The sequence below is a fragment of the Drosophila teissieri genome, chromosome 3L (genome assembly GCF_016746235.2).
Source record: "Drosophila teissieri strain GT53w chromosome 3L, Prin_Dtei_1.1, whole genome shotgun sequence".
NCBI lineage: Eukaryota > Metazoa > Arthropoda > Insecta > Diptera > Drosophilidae > Drosophila > Drosophila teissieri.
This window is the reverse complement of record NC_053031.1, coordinates 13,007,320-13,025,821: the sequence shown is the minus strand read 5'-3', so window position 1 is coordinate 13,025,821 and position 18,502 is coordinate 13,007,320. Positions and strand designations below refer to the sequence as shown.

The following is an 18,502-nucleotide window of genomic DNA, read 5'->3' as shown; positions in this document are numbered from 1 at the left end:
GCGTTCTGCTAAACTGTAAACAAAACCTTGGAAATAAATATGCTTTATGCTTAAGTTTATTCTGTTTTATGGTCTGAAAATGAAACAGCCTCTTCATTTTATATATAGTTTCGCATATTTATTTATTGAATCTCAAGTTGAATATGATTTAGCTGAAATCTATTGTATTGGAATGATATGCGTTGAGTGTTTTCATTGTTGATAAAGTATGTTGTTACGAGAGATTTTCCATTGCCATGCAAATGATCGTGTTCTGAAGAACGTCTCGATTACTTTGGTTATACTCGTATTGGTTAGATGAGTGGTGGCCGAGTTGGCCAATGTTAAAATGTTTTTCCATCTAGATAAAAGTGTTTCGAGAGCTACTGGCAAATATCGTTATTCCAAACTACAGCTAGGTAATTTTTATTAACATTTTGTTTGTGGCTTATTTGTGGTTTCGATTTGGAGCTCTTAGGTATTACAATTATCTGAGAAATATGATGCTGAGTTTCGACTTTAAATTTTGTATTGTGATAAAGCTATGAGTTCTGAGACATACATATGTAGATATATTTTCCGTACTTGTATTTCGTTTTTATGTTTTTCGTTTCTAAACTCTGAAAAGTGCAAACAGTGTGACTACACATACAGTATAGATATATATATAAAATGATCTTCTTGATTAGTTGTAAATACATTTGAAATATTTGATTTTTCAACATTTAGAATATATTTAGAACACGCAAGAGAATATCTGACTACAAAACTATAAATATATATTTATTCTGCTATATCTGTACTCCAGCTTTCAACTAGACGCAAGCACCGCCAACGTTTTTCGCTTACAATTCTGCTACAAAATCTTATTTGCGTTTCATGTTTTTTCATTTTTTCATTTTTTCCTGTTTTGCTTTTTTACTAATTCGAAATTGGGACCAAGGTCTTCTGTGTGTTTGTCCTTAGCCGTAGTTTGCTATTGACTTGTTTACAGTCCCCCGAAAAAAGGAAATTGAAAACATGTTTCACTCTTTATGCGGCCCACTGCCGCCCCCATTCCTCCCCTTTAAGCCCAAACACTTGCCGACATTGTGCAAAAGTTCCACCAGCTTTTCAGAAAATTTCCTTTTTTTTGCCAACAGTTTTCAGTTGGCTGGGAAAAATGGGAGAAAACTAAACTTTCCTGTGTCTGCGTGAAAATGAAACATTGCTATTGGTGTATCTTTGTTCCTGTGTGTGTGTGTGTGTGTTTCAGAAGACCCATTAAATTAGCCCGCAATTTACTTGGCTTAAAACAGCTAACAGCATTTATAAAATTGCGAGGAATTTCAAGCTCAACCAGCACCTTAAGATCGTTCAAAATGTAAAAGAAAATGTTTCTTGTTAAATTAATTAGTAAAACGGCATTAGGTTTATAAAATTCTCCCTGAAAGTATTATAAATCTTTCGTTTAAATGAAATAGGTAGTGCTTAGAGGTTTCGGTTCAGCTGGAATTTCCTTTTTCTGATTTAATCAAACGTTCCCAGTATTAATATAATATCCATATATAAGTTATATCGTTTGCTTGGTATCAAAAAATTGTATAAAAAATGTTTGCTTAACAAATTCTTGGAATCTTCTTATTTTGGTATAAATCTGGCTTTTAAAAATTGTGTGTGTTTGGTTTGCAAAAATGTTTCGGTGTTGGTTTAATAGTTTAATAGTTTATCCTTATATATATTCCATTGGTAATATTATTTTTGCTTTAAGCTTCAAATTGCTTTGGCCTGTAATTTCTTGAAAATTGTGGCTACGTTATATTTGCAATGCAAATTCATTGCTGAACAGGGTTTCAAAATGAAAATGGCTAAATTGTTTTTTTTTAATATTATTTAAAAAATAATTTAGTTGTTCGGTATAATGTAAAAGAAGTTTTTAAATCCTAAAATATCCAGTACAATGTTTTGTTTAACGCATAAGTTTTCCAAAAAGGAAACAAAATAATATATGCATCAAATATATTTTAGCCAAAGGAATTTAAGAGAATTTCACTATACAATGTTATTCATACATAAATAACTCACTATTACAAAATTAAAGCTACAGCACAAAAGAAAAAGGGTAGCCCTTCAAAATCCTGTTCGGTAAATTCCAATGATTTCAATCAAGCCAGAGGTTATCCCAGTGCAAAATCATATACCAAATATATAATATATACCCCTGACTGCGAAGCGGAGTCGGTCGAGTGGTAGAGACCTAGTAGGCGATCCTGCCCAGACGCGTGGAGGGCAGCGAGGCGGGTTCCGAGTTGGGGAGCTCCCCGCAGCGCTGGAGCCAACTCCAGGCCTGGCCACAAACGACACCGACTCCGGCCAACATTCAGAAGCAGTTGCTGCGCCGCTTCGACGTGGTCGTGTCCGTGTCTGTGGTTGCGTTGGTCACGGCTCCGCTGGTGGCCGTGGAGCTGATGGTGGAGGTCCTGGTGGACATCGCTGCTGGCAGCAGCCGGGCCGAGTTCTATGTCTTCTTCAGCGGCTGACCCACTGGCACATTGGCCTTGGGGGTGCGTGACTTCTTCACCAGAAAGCAGGTGAGGAACTCAATGGGCGAGGGTATCTTCTGGAGGCTCTCCTCCGAACTGGAGCTGGACTTGTGGCTCTCGGAGCGCGCATTGCTGCACTTGACCTTGCCACTGGCGCCGGGTCCGGTCTCCAGGGCGTGCCGATAGTAGTTCTTGCAGCACTTCTTGGACAAATTATACATGCGCACCGTGCGATCGATGTTCTCGTCGTCCTCATCCTCGCCAGCTTTCAGATTCAGTCCCAATCCACCAACACCCACATCGTGCGAGTGCGAGTTGACCATGCCCAGGCCTTTGCGAGCGGTGGCGGCAGTGGCAGTTGCACTCGTTGGCTGCTGGGGATCCGATATCGTCTGGCTGGTGGTCTGCTGGACCAACTGCTGTGGCAACTTCATCGGCTCAATGGGCTGAGGAACCTCCACGGGCGGCTCCTCCTCCTCCAGATTGTTCTGTGAGTCATCGTAGAACTTATAGCTGCGATAGCGAGTGTGCCTGTTGCCCGCCGCCTGGGACCAGTCGCGACCCGATCCCGTCCAGTCGGTGCTGGCGGGCAGGGACAACTGGATGGTGGGTGTGCGATAGTACTGGCGGTGCGGATGGAAGCCCAGGCCAAAGTCGTCCATGTAGGACTGTGAGTGTATGTTGTCCAGCTCGTCGGCGACGCTCAGCAAAAAGGGTAACGTCGACATTGTTGTTGATACTTCGGGTGATACCTGCTCTGCGTTTTCAGCACACCGTCTTGTTTTTTTCTTTTTTGGGACCACCAAAAATGTAGGTATCTATGCTAGGTCCGCGGGATTAATCTCCCCTTTCCGCACACACTTCTCGCCCAAAACGAAACTGCACTTGTTTGCTTATTTACTTTTCTCTATTTCTAATTCCTCTGTTTTGTATTATTTGCAGTTTTGTTTTTTGTTTTTTGCAAATTTTCCACGGCGCTTTTCACTCCGGTCAACACGACTGCACGGACTCGAAACTGAAACAGAACTGAAGGAAAATGCAATTTTCAACTGGCACACGACGTCGCATTTATGTTCATCGTCATGATGATGATGGTGATGATGATGATGGGCAAACTCCTTCGTGAGTGAGAGAGAGCATTTCTCTCTCTCGGGCTTTACCTTTGCCACTCTCACTCTCACTCTCTCTCTGTTTTGGTCACGCGCTGAGGAAAACCCGATGCAATCACTGGATTTGGGTTTATGTTTTGATTTCGCCGTTGCAACGCGGCGTATGCGTGATATTTTTGTTAGCGACCCGAGGCAAGGCGGCGTATGCGTGATATTCGGTGGGTGGCTGTTTGGGCTGCTCGGGGGATTTTCCCAGTTCGCGCCTTATTGTCATTAGTTGGTGGTTCTGGGCATCGCCAACTGCCTGATTCGTTTGTGGCCTCCAACGTCTCCGCCGCTTTCTAGGTTTTCACGTTTTTCATGCCTTTTCAAGCGCGTCCCTGGATTGCAGAGCGAAGGACATCGGAAAGTGGGCGGGGAGCGGGGGATGTCCTACGGCCCTGCAGCCCTTCTGTGTGTGTGTGTGTATCTGTGTGAACGGTGGAGTGGGTGGCGAAATCTTAGTGCGCAATAATTCATTTGTTGGCACAACTGTGAGCTGTGAAGGCTGCGTGTTTGGAAATTGCCGTTAGATCAATTCAATTTTTGCTCGTTAAATCCTCACTTAGGAACAGGGATAACGTGTTCAATTAAACGGGTTTCGGAAAAACTGGATCTTGTCCTTTAGTAAGGAGATAATGATCAGCTAAAGATAACTATGAAATCGTTTGTAGAAGTAGGCAACGAAATACCAACTCAATTAACTTTATTTACTAGACCCACAGCTAAGCAAAGAACTGAGTTATCCTGAGTTCATACAAGCACCTGCTTTATTTGTGAGCCCAGTCAACCGAAGGAAATCGAGAGATGAAATGGAAAACAGGATATTAGAGCCCTAAATTGGCCTGGGCCAAAGGGACCCAGCAGCCAGTGAAAAACTGCAGCACAGAACAGCACAGCACACACACACAAGGGGTATGCATATATGGGCAGATATCCAGTTGAGTGTCCTGTCTGGCAGTTAGAGACACTTAAGCCTGCGGTGAGCGCCTGTCGTTCGTCCTTTGTGCCACTTATTGAGAGCAATAGACAGCGAGAGTACGAACGAGAGACCCAGCTGGAAAAGGAGGTGCAGGGCATAAATCTTTTAGCACTTTATTTGACACACTTTCAGGCCAGGAAAGCGGACGGAACAGCGGACGGACACACGGCCGGAGAGACACAGAGACAGACAGCCCAGGGGCCAGGACGGAACGTCACATGCTCATCAATCGGTCGCTCACATTTGCAACAATACAGAGTGATGTCCATGTGCCTTAGAGAGGTAGTACACCGAAAAAAACAGAAAACAAAACGTGTATATATATAGCACCAGAAATGTTTTATAAGAAATTCTTATTAATAATATCACTTTTTATTATACAACTTTATAGAACTCTTAGAAATAGGACTTCGCTTAAAATTTTTTGTACAGCTAAAGTGGGTACTGTTAGAAGAGCCTTGCAATAATATTCTGTTTTCGACATAATTTCCCAATATTGTTCCTAATATTTAATGTCACACTTTTTCTGTCAGTGCACAGGGGTTCAGAGACTGGCAGACGATGACAGTTGACGATAAGCGGTCGAGTGACTGAATCCTTGTGTGCTCCGCAGCCCGTCCTCTCCCCTTTGTTAGGTGCCTCGAATGTTGTGACTGCCGTTGGCTTGTTGTTGGCCAAACAAACACTGGCGAGAGAGAAAAGCGCAGGAGAAAGCGGGGAAAGGGCCTAGAGAAGAAGCGGCAGAACCTTCTTCACGTTGGCCTCTTTTGACTGTAGCCTTTTCTCTCGCTTAATCCATTTAATTGCATTTTTTCGTACATTCTGGTGCAGCAGTTAAGCTGCCTCTTTGTTCTGGTGCATTCCGGTGTGCACGGGGCGAATGTGGAACGTGAGAACGAAGTACGCATACGCCCCAGTAAGCCACCCATCGGTGCATTCAAATATTCATTTGCCATTTGGTGGCTAATGAAAATTCGTTAGAAATACATTTGGAAAGCCACCCAATAGCCATGTAGCCATGTAACGCCCCGCCACCCGACTTGTCCTTGTGCCAGTTTCAATCCAACTCTTTCGACTGAGCGGCTGTCTGACGTTTCGTATCAAATTATCTATAAATTGCGATTGCCTAGGCACGCCATCAATACGAAGGAAATTCCGCCGACCGGAAATGCAGGTGGAGATGGGTGTGTTTACATCCAGTTCGTGTTTGCTGATTGTTCCTTTTTGCCTTACATTGTCGTGTGAAGTTTTTCATATCACTCCATTGAACATAGGCACGGATAGCTAGTGATGGCAAATTTCTAGATCGTAAATATATCACAAAGGCTAAAATAAATATACATGAGAACGGAATGTTCGAGAATATAATTAATATTGATATTTAATACTACAAGACAGATTAAGTAAATATTATATTTCTCATCACTGCACACACAACATTTACTCATACACCAGTGCAATCAATTTGCCAATGAGAAAATAAACAAGCAAAATACTTAAAAAAAAGAAACCAGTAGAAAAAGGACGCAAACTGCCTTCTGCCAAGTCTTGCCATTTGCCCGAGATTTGAATTTAATTTTGAGGTCAGACAAAGGCAAAGAGTTTTGGGCCGGAGAGGTTGTTTGTGTGGCTCAAGTGTTGCCTGCATAAAAAATGCAATAAATATTTAAATTACTATATCCACATGCTGCACGCAAATGGAGAGCAAATTCACAAGGGGCTTTGGCTTTCCACAGGGATGGGAAATGGGGAGGCTTCTCGAAAAAGTAGGCTAAATGTGGATCGCACTACAAAATAATTAAAAGAAATGTTGCACGGGAATTGAAATGAGTGCCGAGTGTGAGAGTCGCATTAAATGTTAAGAAATTGGCAAGGGCTTCGTTTTATTTCAACTGAGAACTGTGTAATTTAGGAATAAAACTTAATTCTGGGATATTAATAAACACCGGAGATATCTTGACATAATTTTAATAATTTAAAATTTTTTAATCCTTAAAAAGACTTTTGACATACTTTTTAAACCCTATTTACTATCACTCTACAATCCCTCTAAGATTGTTTATATTTTGGCATTTACTTTAAATTCAAAGCTTTACATTTTTGCACAACATTCGAATAATTTATGCGAAGAACAACAGCAACAAAAGGCAATGGCAATAACAAAAACCACACCAAAAACTGAATGGACAACAATCGTGTCAAGTTCAACAAAAGCTTCACCCGCAGCCGAATCCAATCGCTTTGGTTTCTACTTTGTTGTAGTCTTACAAGTTTTTACACATAAATTTCACGGCACGCACAACAAAAACCGAAAACCAGTTAATGCGTTTGCCCAAAAAAAATATTGGACACCAGAGGGAGGGGGTTGCACCCACGCCAACTTCAGAAGAGTCGAAAAAGAGAGAGACTCCAAATTCAAAGAGCCAAAATAAGAGTTTAACTAACTAGAGAATAGTTTTATTTATTATAATGACATATTTATTACTATGACATTAATTGAGCCATCATAATAAAATCAGTTTACTGATTGTGTTCTTGGCCAGAACCTTTATTCTTCATAGTAACAATGAATGCCATCATATCTTTCCAATGTATCAAAAAGGATTTTACTACAAATTGTATTATCGACCCAAGCCAGTTATTCTAGAACAACTGATTGATAGAACTAATCTAAATCCATAACCGATTCGGTTCAATTAAACAGAGTGCATCATTAGAGCTTCTTGATGGCAATTAAAAGGAGCAATGAGTTATGGTAATTTCAAGGTCATATTCAAACCACCCCCCAAGATACAACAGCGGCTTTCCATTTGGCCAAAAACAAACGTAGAGAAAAAGTGGTCAGCCAAAAACTTGCACTGATTCGCTAATGAGCGGCTCATCCATAATTTAACGAAATAAAAATGTCAAGAAATATTACAAAAGCCGAAAAAATAACTCGAGCAACTAACTGCAGACGTTGCTGTTGTTGCTCATCAGCGGTCCCAAAAACTTAATGAAAAGCCCTCGACAAAAGTTGTTGAGGAGCGTTGCGCATGCGCTCTTTAAATTTCAACTCTCTGCGATCGCTTGAGGTTGGGGCTTAGGGCTTTTTGGCCAGAAAACTACAACCTACTACTGCTGGTGGCCGAAAGCCATAAGTCACAGCGTTGTCATCGCAGCTTGGCCTGAACTCTGCCAGTCGTCAGCGGTTGTCTCGAGCGGTTGGATCTCCGGCTTTGAAAAAAAGTGAATAAAAGCGCTGCAGTGTACGGCCAAGAAAATATCAATAAATCGCACAATCGCACTTAGGACCAACACTACACTCCATAACAAAAGTGCGGTGGAAATTGGTGTGCTATTCCGCTGATTCATTTCGCTTTGTGGCGGAAGTTTTCCCCCATTTTTCTCCGCTCGCGTGCTGCCATTAATTTGAATGCGCCGCTGATTTTAATCGCAAAACCCCGCCAAAGCCGCCCACCATTTTCCGGCCAAGTTAGCTTACGTTACGTTAACCAAGAATCAAATAAATATGTGCAACCATTAACCGCGTTTGTCATTTGGCCGGCGATTCTTCGATGGGGAAGACGAGCAAGAAAAAAGACGATTCCTTTGGCGCGTGTGACGTTGTGACTCGACCCAATTAGGCAAAAGCGCAAATAATAATTAACGAAAAATATTTTAATTATACCAGCTGATGGCGGAAAAAAGCTTTCACTGCAACACAGCAGCCAAACCCGTTTTCGTACTTAAAAAACCTGCACATATACGCATACGCCAACAGTTGTTGCTCTCACTATAAGGGACATAATAAGATATAGTAAAGCAGCCGCGTCGCGTCGCATCGCATCGCATTCGGCAACTTGTTTATTTCAAAATTATATATAACAAACTCACAAAAAAGAAAAAAACAAAAAAAAAAAGCCCCAAAACGGGTATCTTATAAATAGTGCGCTTTGTTTCGGCACCACAACACCACAACAACACCAGATCGACACCCCAACAACTCGGGCTCTCACTTGACGTAGGTCAGGCCAAAGCTCCGCTGGATCAGACAGAAAAAAAAACCAAAAACCAAAAACAGAAAAGCCGAAAGCCAAAAAAAAGATTCCATACCCGTTGCCGGCGTTTCGATCGAGAGTGTGGAGAGTAGAGAGCAGAGAGGGGAACCCGATAAATGGGTCTCGCCCCATCGCCGTAGGCTCCAATCCCACCGGTCGTAGATGCTATCTGTGAAAATGATCCACTGGTCCCTGGTTGTCAGTGCCCTGGGCGTCTGCGTGGCCGTCTTGGGCGGCTACTGCGGTTGGATTCTCTTTCCCAACATGGTACACAAAAAGGTCGAGCAGGTGAGTGTTCCCCGCAAACAGTGATGAAGAATTACACACACAACTTGAAGAATTCCAATGGAAATGGAAAACCACGCAAGCCGGCCGTTTATGCGTTTGTGTGGCATATGAATTGATGAGCTTTACCATCAGGCTTACAAAAGACTTCAAGAACAAGTTTTTATGTTTTGCGTTTCATTGCATAATCAAATGTTGAAATCGCACTTGAATCGTTTTCTTGCTGATAACTAATGACACTCCAAAGAACTTGACAATACTTTGTTTGTAAATTCTAGCGTACTGCTAATTCATTTTGAGCTAACAAGCCCAGCCTTTCATCAAAAACCCCACACGGTTTCTATGTCAAATATTTAGATTTCAAAGTTCGCACACACATTTTCTCTCACTGATCAAACAAAGGCGAAAAAATGATTCTATTGTTGATTTTTTGCTGACCGGCAAGTGGCAAATGAAAGCTGTACATCGATTATTGAATAGGTTCCACAGAATCGCAATGAGTTAGACTAACAATGAGTCAGGGAAAGTTCAAAGTTCTAAGTGATGAATAAGATTCATTTATGGAATTGTGTTGATTTAATTACTTAATATGTGGTATGAACAGGTTCTCTGCATTCGCAAGATTATGCATTAAAAGCTGCCGTAACAACTAGAATTTATTTCTAGTTTCTTGATGATATGGCATTTTTTCATTAAGACCGCCCATCTGATTAACTCTTGACTTTCATTATTAAAGTTTGGGACATCGGAAATGACACAGTAATCCAATGTAATTCAACTTATCCGTAATGACATCGCTGTACAAAAACCTGAGTGGCTATCATCCATCATACCAATACGTTGCCTTTCACGCTCGGTAACAAGTCTAATTGCTGGGCCAACAAGTGCACTAGAATCTCATTTGCCTCGAGTACATATATTCGAATATGACACGAAATAATTATATAGATGTTGGAATGGTATTACAGAACCGATCCCTTGGGTCACGCTCCAACCGAATGCCAAATGCAATTGAAATGCCGTCCATGAGCAAAGCGAATTAATTTGCTAGTCAAATGCATTTGATTATTATTGGGGCTTTCAACCCATTAGCGCCAAACACAAACATCTCAATTACGATGCATATTCTTGTCCTTCGACGCATTTTATTTATGACCAAGTTTATATGCGTGACATTGGGTCAGTTGGACTACAATGAAACAAATAGCTGTACTTGAAGCAGCATAATGTTCTACAAGATTTTTACGACATATTTATAAAGAAGAATATTTAAAGAATATTAAAGATGGTAGTAAGTTTATTATGCAGTAAACTTTAATATTTATTTGTTATATACCATTTTGTGTGCTAGGTTGTTTTCCCATCGCTAGGCACACGCTCGATGAATCAGGCGTGACATCTTCGGCGCTCATTGCCAAGGCAACTAGAAGTACTTGGGTTGACTTTGAGCTGGGTTTTGTTTTTTATTGTAATTAGAATGCAAACACAAAGTTTTATCTGCGGCTGTGTTTGCTTTGCTTTAATTGTTGTAGCGAAGCCAAGTTAATTGCCCTTTTTGTTATATGACTCTGCCCCTGGAACTTTTGTTTGCCACCCATAACGCTGTTGGGCCGCACAATTCTTTTTACGAGCCATCGTTAGCAATGAACTTCCGTGTGCACGCGTTAAAGATCCGATCTAGAATGGCCAAAATACCCTCGAAAATCGCTGGGCCTTCAACTTGAAGGTGGTCCGTCCCTTGCACATTAACCATTTATATTTAAAAATTCGAGTGCAGGCGCCAAAGACAGAAAACACACAACTGGCAACTGGCCATAAACAAACGAGTCATGAATTGAAATTGAAATTCAAAGCAATTGAAGTCTGTTCGATGGTCGACACAAAAATGTTGTTGTGCAATTTGGACCGCCAGCAATGCCAAACAATCGCAGCATGTTTTAGGCCTTTCTGTCTGCTGTTTACCATTTCTCTACAGCATTCTGACCCAAATGTTGGAAAATATAAAATATATACTATGGGTGCTAAGGATTTTCATATGGTTTTTGGGATATGTTAAACGTTTAGTTTTATAAAAAGATAATCAAACCCTGGATGTTACGCATACGACCCTTTGACCCAGCACATTCTTGTCGCAAAGCCAATCCAAAGCGAATCTCGAATTTTAAACACGTTTGCTGCGGCCTGTCTCTTTGCCAAAACCGCTCTATTTCGCAACAATTATTTGTATTTTTTCTAAATGAATTTTGGGCCATTGTCAGCCGTCGGTGGAGCCTCTCTTTGGCTCTTGAGGTTAATCAAACGTTTTGTATGCTCTTCGATATGCTGAGCTGAACCGACTTGCGTGTGCATTGACCTTGAGATCTGCCTTTGCCATATAAATATATGCCACCATTTTCGTTCAGCCTTTTTGACAATTCTTCAATTGTATCAAGTGCAAAGGGGCAGACCATTAAATTATATTGCTGGTCATGCTTTGAGCTTGTTTTCCACTTTTATTTATGTTTTTCGGTCGGCGTCTTTATGTTTTGCCAATTTTGTTTTCTGTGAACTGTGAATACTTTTCTGGCTACCGGAGAGTACAAATTAAAATGGAAGGTTAACAGCAAAGGTTTTTTTCCAGCATGGGAAAAGTTTTTCGGACAAAACACAGAAGCGACGCCTAATTAGTTGTATTGTTTTGATAGAATGCGAAATTGCCGAAAATATTCCCTTGGTCAATGATCCCCTGCGCTTGTTGATAATTATAACAAATTATCAAAACAAAAAAATAACAATAGGAATTGCATTTAGGAGCAAAATATTTTCTTCGATCGAAAACAGGTTTTTAACTTAGCTTAATCAGTCTGAAATCGATGCTAACATTTTTGATTTGATTTTTATGGCCCATCAAAAGTCATAAATAAGCAACCAAGTCGCGTCATAAACAGCATTAAAGTATGGTCTGATAAATATTAATATTAAGTTACTATCACACCTTAAGAAATTCAATTTCCGATGATTTTAACTATACATATCTTGGGATTAAGAATATTATTAGGTATTTTGTGATTTGCATACAGCCTATATTAGTAATATGATTTGGAATTTATTATCTTTGCAGAGCGTCATTATACAAGATGGCTCGGAACAATTCAAACGTTTTGTGAACCTACCGCAGCCATTGAACTTCAAAGTCTACATATTCAATGTGACCAATTCGGATAGGATTCAACAAGGTGCCATACCAATAGTCGAGGAAATCGGACCCTATGTATACAAGTGAGATCATGCAGCCTTGCATAAGTAAAGATCATTAAATAAAGCTTTAATTAATTTTTAGACAATTCCGGCAGAAGAAAGTGAAGCACTTTTCGAGAGATGGTTCGAAAATTTCCTACGTGCAAAATGTGCACTTTGATTTCGATGCTGATGCCTCGGCTCCGTACACCCAAGATGATCGAATTGTGGCTCTCAACATGCACATGAATGTAGGTATAAGAACCGGCATAGAAACTCCCCAATTTTTAGAATCCAAATACAGTTTAAGGAATTAAAATCTTTATAATGAATTTCCAGGCATTTTTACAAGTATTCGAAAGAGAAATCACAGATATCTTTCAGGGATTTGCCAATAGGCTTAACTCTCGATTGAATCAAACGCCAGGCGTACGAGTCCTGAAACGATTGATGGAGCGTATTCGAGGGAAACGTAAAGTAATTTTATCCACTACTAATTTAATCGAGTCTGAAACCCTCCCAACTGGTGGTGGTCTACTTTGGGCTCTACAGAGCCCAAACAAATTTGGCTTTGTCTATATATAGCATGTAGATACTATATGGGTACCTTTGACTTGTTGGTAATGGCTTTTCACGGTTCTCCGATGGACGAGACCAACACCATCTGGCTGTTTGTCTTTGTTCTGCTTTTAGGCCTGCCAGTTCAAGCGATTTATTATTCCTTTGATTTACCGTTTTCGGTTTATTGTTTATTAATAATGGTTTCACCCCAGACGTGCGTCATTGGATTACGCGGGCTTATGAGCTATTAAGTAAATGATACTTTTTATGGCACCAATTAAGCCAGTTTATCTTTTGGGTTTAGTAAGGTCGGGATCTTAAGGGGGTTTTCCCATGTAGAACTTTGTTCATCAAATGATAAAAAAAAGTTATTTATTAATAGACAATCTTTTGTATATAGTGCTTTTCAAACATCCGTCAAACACTTGCGCACACTTTCTTCAACGCATTAGATTAACTCAACCTGATTGTTCCAGAGACTTCGAATCGAGTTTAGGTGACATTTCAAAAAGAGAATTAAAAATATCCCTAAAATAAATAGCTATTACACAAAATTGAACGCATTCTGCACCTGAAGTTCTGATTAAATGAGATGTGATATATGTAGATACCAACATTCCGCATCTAATGACCTCTGAACTTATAGCGCCCTTTAGCTGGGTACATGGCATCATTACCAGCATTTTCGATGGTGTCAAAGTAAGTTGACCAGCTTCTCAGCTTTGTTGACAGCTTCGCAACCGTTTAATTATATTAATTGCAATTCGGCGCATCTCCTACTCAATATTGAAACTCCAAAATGCCAAAGTCAAGATCATACACATCAGATGTAGAATAGCAAAATTTTGATTGGCACTCACCTTGGGTTTCCCGCGACTGTGTAAATATTTTGATAAATTGTCGAGTCGATCTGGCGGCTGGCGAGGAGAAACCTTTGGAAACGGCAGCTGAAAACCGAATAATTGGAAACGTCAATGTTCACACATATTCAACTCAGAAACATAATTAATAACAACAATTTGAGCTTGTGCTTGCTACTAACTTATCGATAACCGCTCCGCCTGCTGCTAATGCTTTTTTAATACATTTTAAATACTAAACTTTTTTCTGCCTTGCCCTTTAGCTTTGGTGATTATTGCAACTACGATCCATAATTAAATCTATACATAATTATTTCAGTCTGTGCTGCAAATCTCTGAGAATGATCCTGGCTTGGCTCTGCTGCTGGTCCATTTGAATGCCAATCTGAAGGCGGTCTTCAACGATCCCAGATCGATGTTTGTGAGCACTTCTGTTAGGGAATATCTTTTCGATGGAGTGCGATTCTGCATCAATCCGCAAGGAATCGCCAAGGCGATTTGTAACCAGATCAAGGAGAGTGGTTCGAAAACCATCAGGGAGCAGAGCGACGGCAGTTTGGCATTCTCATTTTTCGGTCACGTAAGTATTACAGCAAAAAGCTATAAGAACTACCTATTAACCCTTATATCTTCCCCTAGAAAAATGGTTCGGGTCACGAGGTTTACGAAGTGCATACTGGAAAAGGAGATCCCATGAGGGTATTGGAGATTCAAAAACTGGACGACTCGCATAACCTGCAGGTGTGGCTGAATGCCAGCACAGAGGGCGAGACTTCAGTTTGCAATCAGATCAATGGCACCGATGCATCCGCCTATCCGCCATTTCGCCAACGGGGGGATTCCATGTACATCTTCAGCGCGGATATTTGCAGATCGGTGCAGTTGTTCTACCAAACTGATATACAGTACCAGGGTATTCCGGGATATAGGTACTCCATTGGCGAGAACTTCATCAACGACATTGGACCGGAACATGATAATGAGTGTTTCTGTGTTGACAAATTGGCGAATGTGATCAAGAGGAAAAATGGATGTCTGTATGCAGGGGCCTTGGATTTGACCACCTGTTTGGGTGAGTTATTATTATTATAATACATTCCACAGATCGAAATTCATTTCATTCAAAACTATGGGAACAATACAGCAAATCAGGAAAGCATGAGAAAACGATATGTTAAGCAAATATCTGCGCAGTGATACTAAATATCGTTTCCGTGTTTGTTTTTATAATAACTCCAAATGGGTAAAGCGCCGTCATAAAGTTTGATATGTTATAAACGCTTAAATATGTCGCATTAGCACAAATATTTATGTTCAGAATTCAGTTAGGTTATCTTCCGCTTATCTGCAGTTCCTCTTGTTATTTCACAGTAAATGCCAAATTTGCATATCAAAATATTTCCATAAATTTTGAAGATCAAAAGCGTTCTGTGTTGCCGATCTACTTTTAAATGCGAATGATAAAGGGTATTCTGCCATTCGCAAACTTCTTTTTAAGGAAAGGTATTGCTCAGATAAATTAAATTCCTCAAACCAGGTGAATCCCTTTATATGTATAAATGAATAATACCAGTTCTTACAAATAAATTCCCCTTTGTATTTTTAACATAGAGTATTAATAATTTGATTTACCGCTAAACCCAGTTTCATCATCATTTTGTTTCGGTTGAATCAATACTAATGTAATTTAATTAGCATTTTATTTATGTTTACAGTTTAGCTATCTGATAGTTTGTTTGTTATCTTATATTTTGTGGAGACTTAAATCATATTGTTTTGATTGTTTGATCAACTCTACATAAACTTTATCATTAAATGGAGCATTGCTAGTCAGACAGCCGAATAGTCACGACTAAAAATAAACGAAAGACTTAAACAATGAACTTTCCGTTCTGTAGAAGTTGTGTGATAAAATACCCAGGGAAACCGGAAATATTTGGAATAATATTGGACAATTCTGCTCTTCGTATTTTGTTATGCAAATGAGCCTCTTTAAATCGGCGTTGTGTTTGTCTTATGGCGATTAACTGCTGGGGAGAATTACCCCAGAAGACACCTTTAAAAACACTCGACTCTGTCAGCAAGTTGAAGTCGATTATCTAAGTAATCATAAGGTAGCCACTTAAAAATCAAATAGTTAGCATGGCATCCGAGTTGGTGCCAGATCTAGTTTGAATTTTAATGCGTTTTATATGCAAATGAGCAGCTTGATAAGTGCAAACTGGAGGCATCAAGAAACACAGCTAATAAAATCCGAAATCATGGCTTAAAAGATATAAAAATCTCCAGCGATCTTAATAAACACGAGCTATCTTCTAGCCGACAAATTGCAAACGCTTTTCGTTGCGACTTTGATTTAAGCACGGATTCACATTCCGATTTTGATCTCGAACCTGTGTGGGCTGGCTTTGATCTTCTTCGATTGTTTAATTTCTTAATTAACACTCGAGATTCGTGAAGCAAAACGTTTTGCTTCGCCTTCTGATCTTAAATTCCCCCGAAGGCATTGCGCATTTGAAATCAAAAGTGTTGCCTTTCATTCAACTAGGGGATATAATGAGCCGCTCTTCATAATGATGTTCTCAAGTGCTGTGAACGAACGCTCTACAAATTGAAGCATTAACTTTGATTTTTATTATATTTATTTGCTTGGGTGTTTGCCGATCGCGCACGTTTCAAACTTGAGATTCTTATGGTAATGGCTTCCTTTCGTCGTTTTTCTTTTTTGTTTGATTGTGCAAACGTGAGTTAACAGTTTCGGTAATGAGCATTTGAAATATTTTGTCGGATGAGGAAATTCTTACAAATTGGTTCAGACATCACAAGTAGTTAAGTAAATAAAAAAATGTGGTTCTGCGAAAACGTGATGAGAGGTTAAGAAGCTTCCGCAACTTATGAAAACGTATCTTCCAATTAATTTAATTAAATTAAAAATAAGTAGCTGCGTCTTATTAAGGTCACATTATCCAGTTCCCTTCGGAATTGTTTCAACAATGTAAACAGAATAATTAAATTGGAATGCAGAGAGATGCTTCAAGGAGCTGGTTATGCAAATCAAGGAGTCTGCTTTATAATGTATATTTTAAGTAATATCATTTATATTTTTCATTGTTCCATCTGCATTCCATATAGATGCCCCTGTGATTTTGACATTGCCGCACATGCTGGGTGCCTCGAATGAGTACCGAAAAATGATAAGAGGCTTAAAACCAGATGCCAAAAAGCATCAGACTTTTGTCGACGTTCAGTCGGTAAGTTGTATACAACATTAATTTAATCTAGAAAAATCGTACAGCTATAAGTATTCCATTAGCTGACTGGCACGCCATTGCAAGGCGGCAAAAGGGTGCAGTTCAATATGTTCCTCAAGAGCATAAATCGCATCAGCATCACGGAAAATTTACCCACAGTTTTGATGCCCGCCATTTGGGTGGAAGAGGTTAGTTATACCCTCAACTAACTATAATATAACAATTCATAATATTGCAAATTCGAATTTATCCATAGGGCATTCAACTTAATAGTGAAATGGTGGCCTTTTTCAAAAAGAAACTAATCAACACACTGAAAACCCTCAACATTGTCCACTGGGCGACCTTGTGCGGGGGCATTGGGGTGGCGGTCATGTGCCTGATATACTATATCTATCAAAGGGGGCGTGTCGCGGAGCCACCCGTGAAGTAAGATATTAATCACAAATCGGTATTTGTTATTGAGAGTTATGTAAAAATGTATTTGTTATACTATTATTATTGATTATGGATGTAACACAAGAAGTTTTTGTCTACGAATTTGTATATAATTTATTTTTTAAATGTGATTCTATTGTATTGTGATTTAGCGCTTACTAAAAAAAAACAAGAAAAACTACTACGAATGAATGAAAATGTTGTTTTATTTGAAATTTGGAACCATTATGGTTTTAGCTAATGAATAGCACTTTAAAGATACATCTGATTCCTAGAAATTGGTTTACATTTTAGCATTAATTGGTATTGTGATCGACATGATTAATTTTTCTTAGAAGGGAATATATGGCATGACTTGTGGCTTTAATTAGGGACTTCTCATGAATATCGCAGTCCCACAATGTCTGGTATCAAAAGAAAACTAATTTCAAGCAAAATGTTTAAGCATTCCATTTAACTTTGTCGGACTTCTAAATCAATGCTAACCACAAGATTCACTTTGCATAGCCAAAGCCTTGATCGATCCGCCTCCCTTCTTTTTGGCCGTGACTCAAGTTCAAGACCAGTTAATGAGGGAACCCGGGTATTAATCAATCAGCCAACTGTTTTCGGGCCCACCAATTTGCACAAAAAAGCGGCGGCAATTAAAACACAGTTTATATTGCATCAAATTGGCTATTATAGAAACACCAAAAACTTAGGCAACGGAGGCAAAACTAAAAGCGAAATTCCGAAACAGCGACTTGGTCAATGGAGAGATGCAAACACATATATTTCACTCGGCGGATAAACAAAGACGATCCAAGGTGTTTGCATTACAATGCGATTGAGACACTATCTATGGGGTGGGGTCCCCAACTCGGGAATTGATTGACAGCCGCAAATAGTGCCTGTCGATCTCTTGATTGAGTTTACGAGGCGATTATAAACGCGTGAAAAACGCTTGCGACTCGCCACACGGCCGTCCCATAAATACGGGTATTTTGAATTAATGAGGAGCTAATGGAGCCCAGGAGACTGCAGAACTTTCTAACCAATTTTTATGGCCCATTCGATAATTTTGTGGTCGATTCGCGCTTCCAATCTTTTGGGTTCTTGAGTGGCCGAGAACCTTAATTTTTTCGCTGTGACCGTCGTAGTAATTATGCAATAGCCACAACCAGTTTGTCTCGCTCGACAGTCGACAGTCGACGTCGTCGTCATATTCAAATTGACTTTGG

At 39.8% G+C, this 18,502-nt stretch overlaps 2 protein-coding genes across 4 annotated transcripts; one reads left to right on the top strand and one right to left on the bottom strand.

The window, feature by feature from the left end:
* Nucleotides 1-1,926: 1,926 nt before the first annotated feature.
* Nucleotides 1,927-3,274, bottom strand: LOC122617608. Its single transcript, XM_043793530.1, has one exon. The coding sequence runs from the start codon at nt 3,227-3,229 to the stop codon at nt 2,477-2,479; it is 753 nt and encodes a 250-aa protein (XP_043649465.1). The 5' UTR covers nt 3,230-3,274; the 3' UTR covers nt 1,927-2,476.
* Nucleotides 3,275-7,821: 4,547 nt separating this feature from the next.
* LOC122617604 (sensory neuron membrane protein 2) lies at nt 7,822-17,418 on the top strand. 3 transcript variants are annotated; one of them, XM_043793525.1, is made up of 9 exons: nt 7,822-8,959; nt 12,057-12,214; nt 12,276-12,423; nt 12,512-12,649; nt 13,913-14,173; nt 14,233-14,665; nt 16,726-16,844; nt 16,907-17,032; nt 17,101-17,413. In XM_043793525.1, exons 1-9 carry the CDS (start codon nt 8,834-8,836, stop codon nt 17,275-17,277), a joined length of 1,686 nt encoding a protein of 561 aa, XP_043649460.1. In that variant the 5' UTR covers nt 7,822-8,833; the 3' UTR covers nt 17,278-17,413. The 3 variants fall into 3 exon arrangements, with proteins under 3 accessions (XP_043649460.1, XP_043649461.1, XP_043649462.1); XM_043793526.1 differs by lacking the exon at nt 12,512-12,649 and having other exon boundaries at nt 17,101-17,415; XM_043793527.1 differs by lacking the exons at nt 7,822-8,959; nt 12,057-12,214; nt 12,276-12,423; nt 12,512-12,649 and adding an exon at nt 13,334-13,432 and having other exon boundaries at nt 17,101-17,418.
* Nucleotides 17,419-18,502: the final 1,084 nt, after the last annotated feature.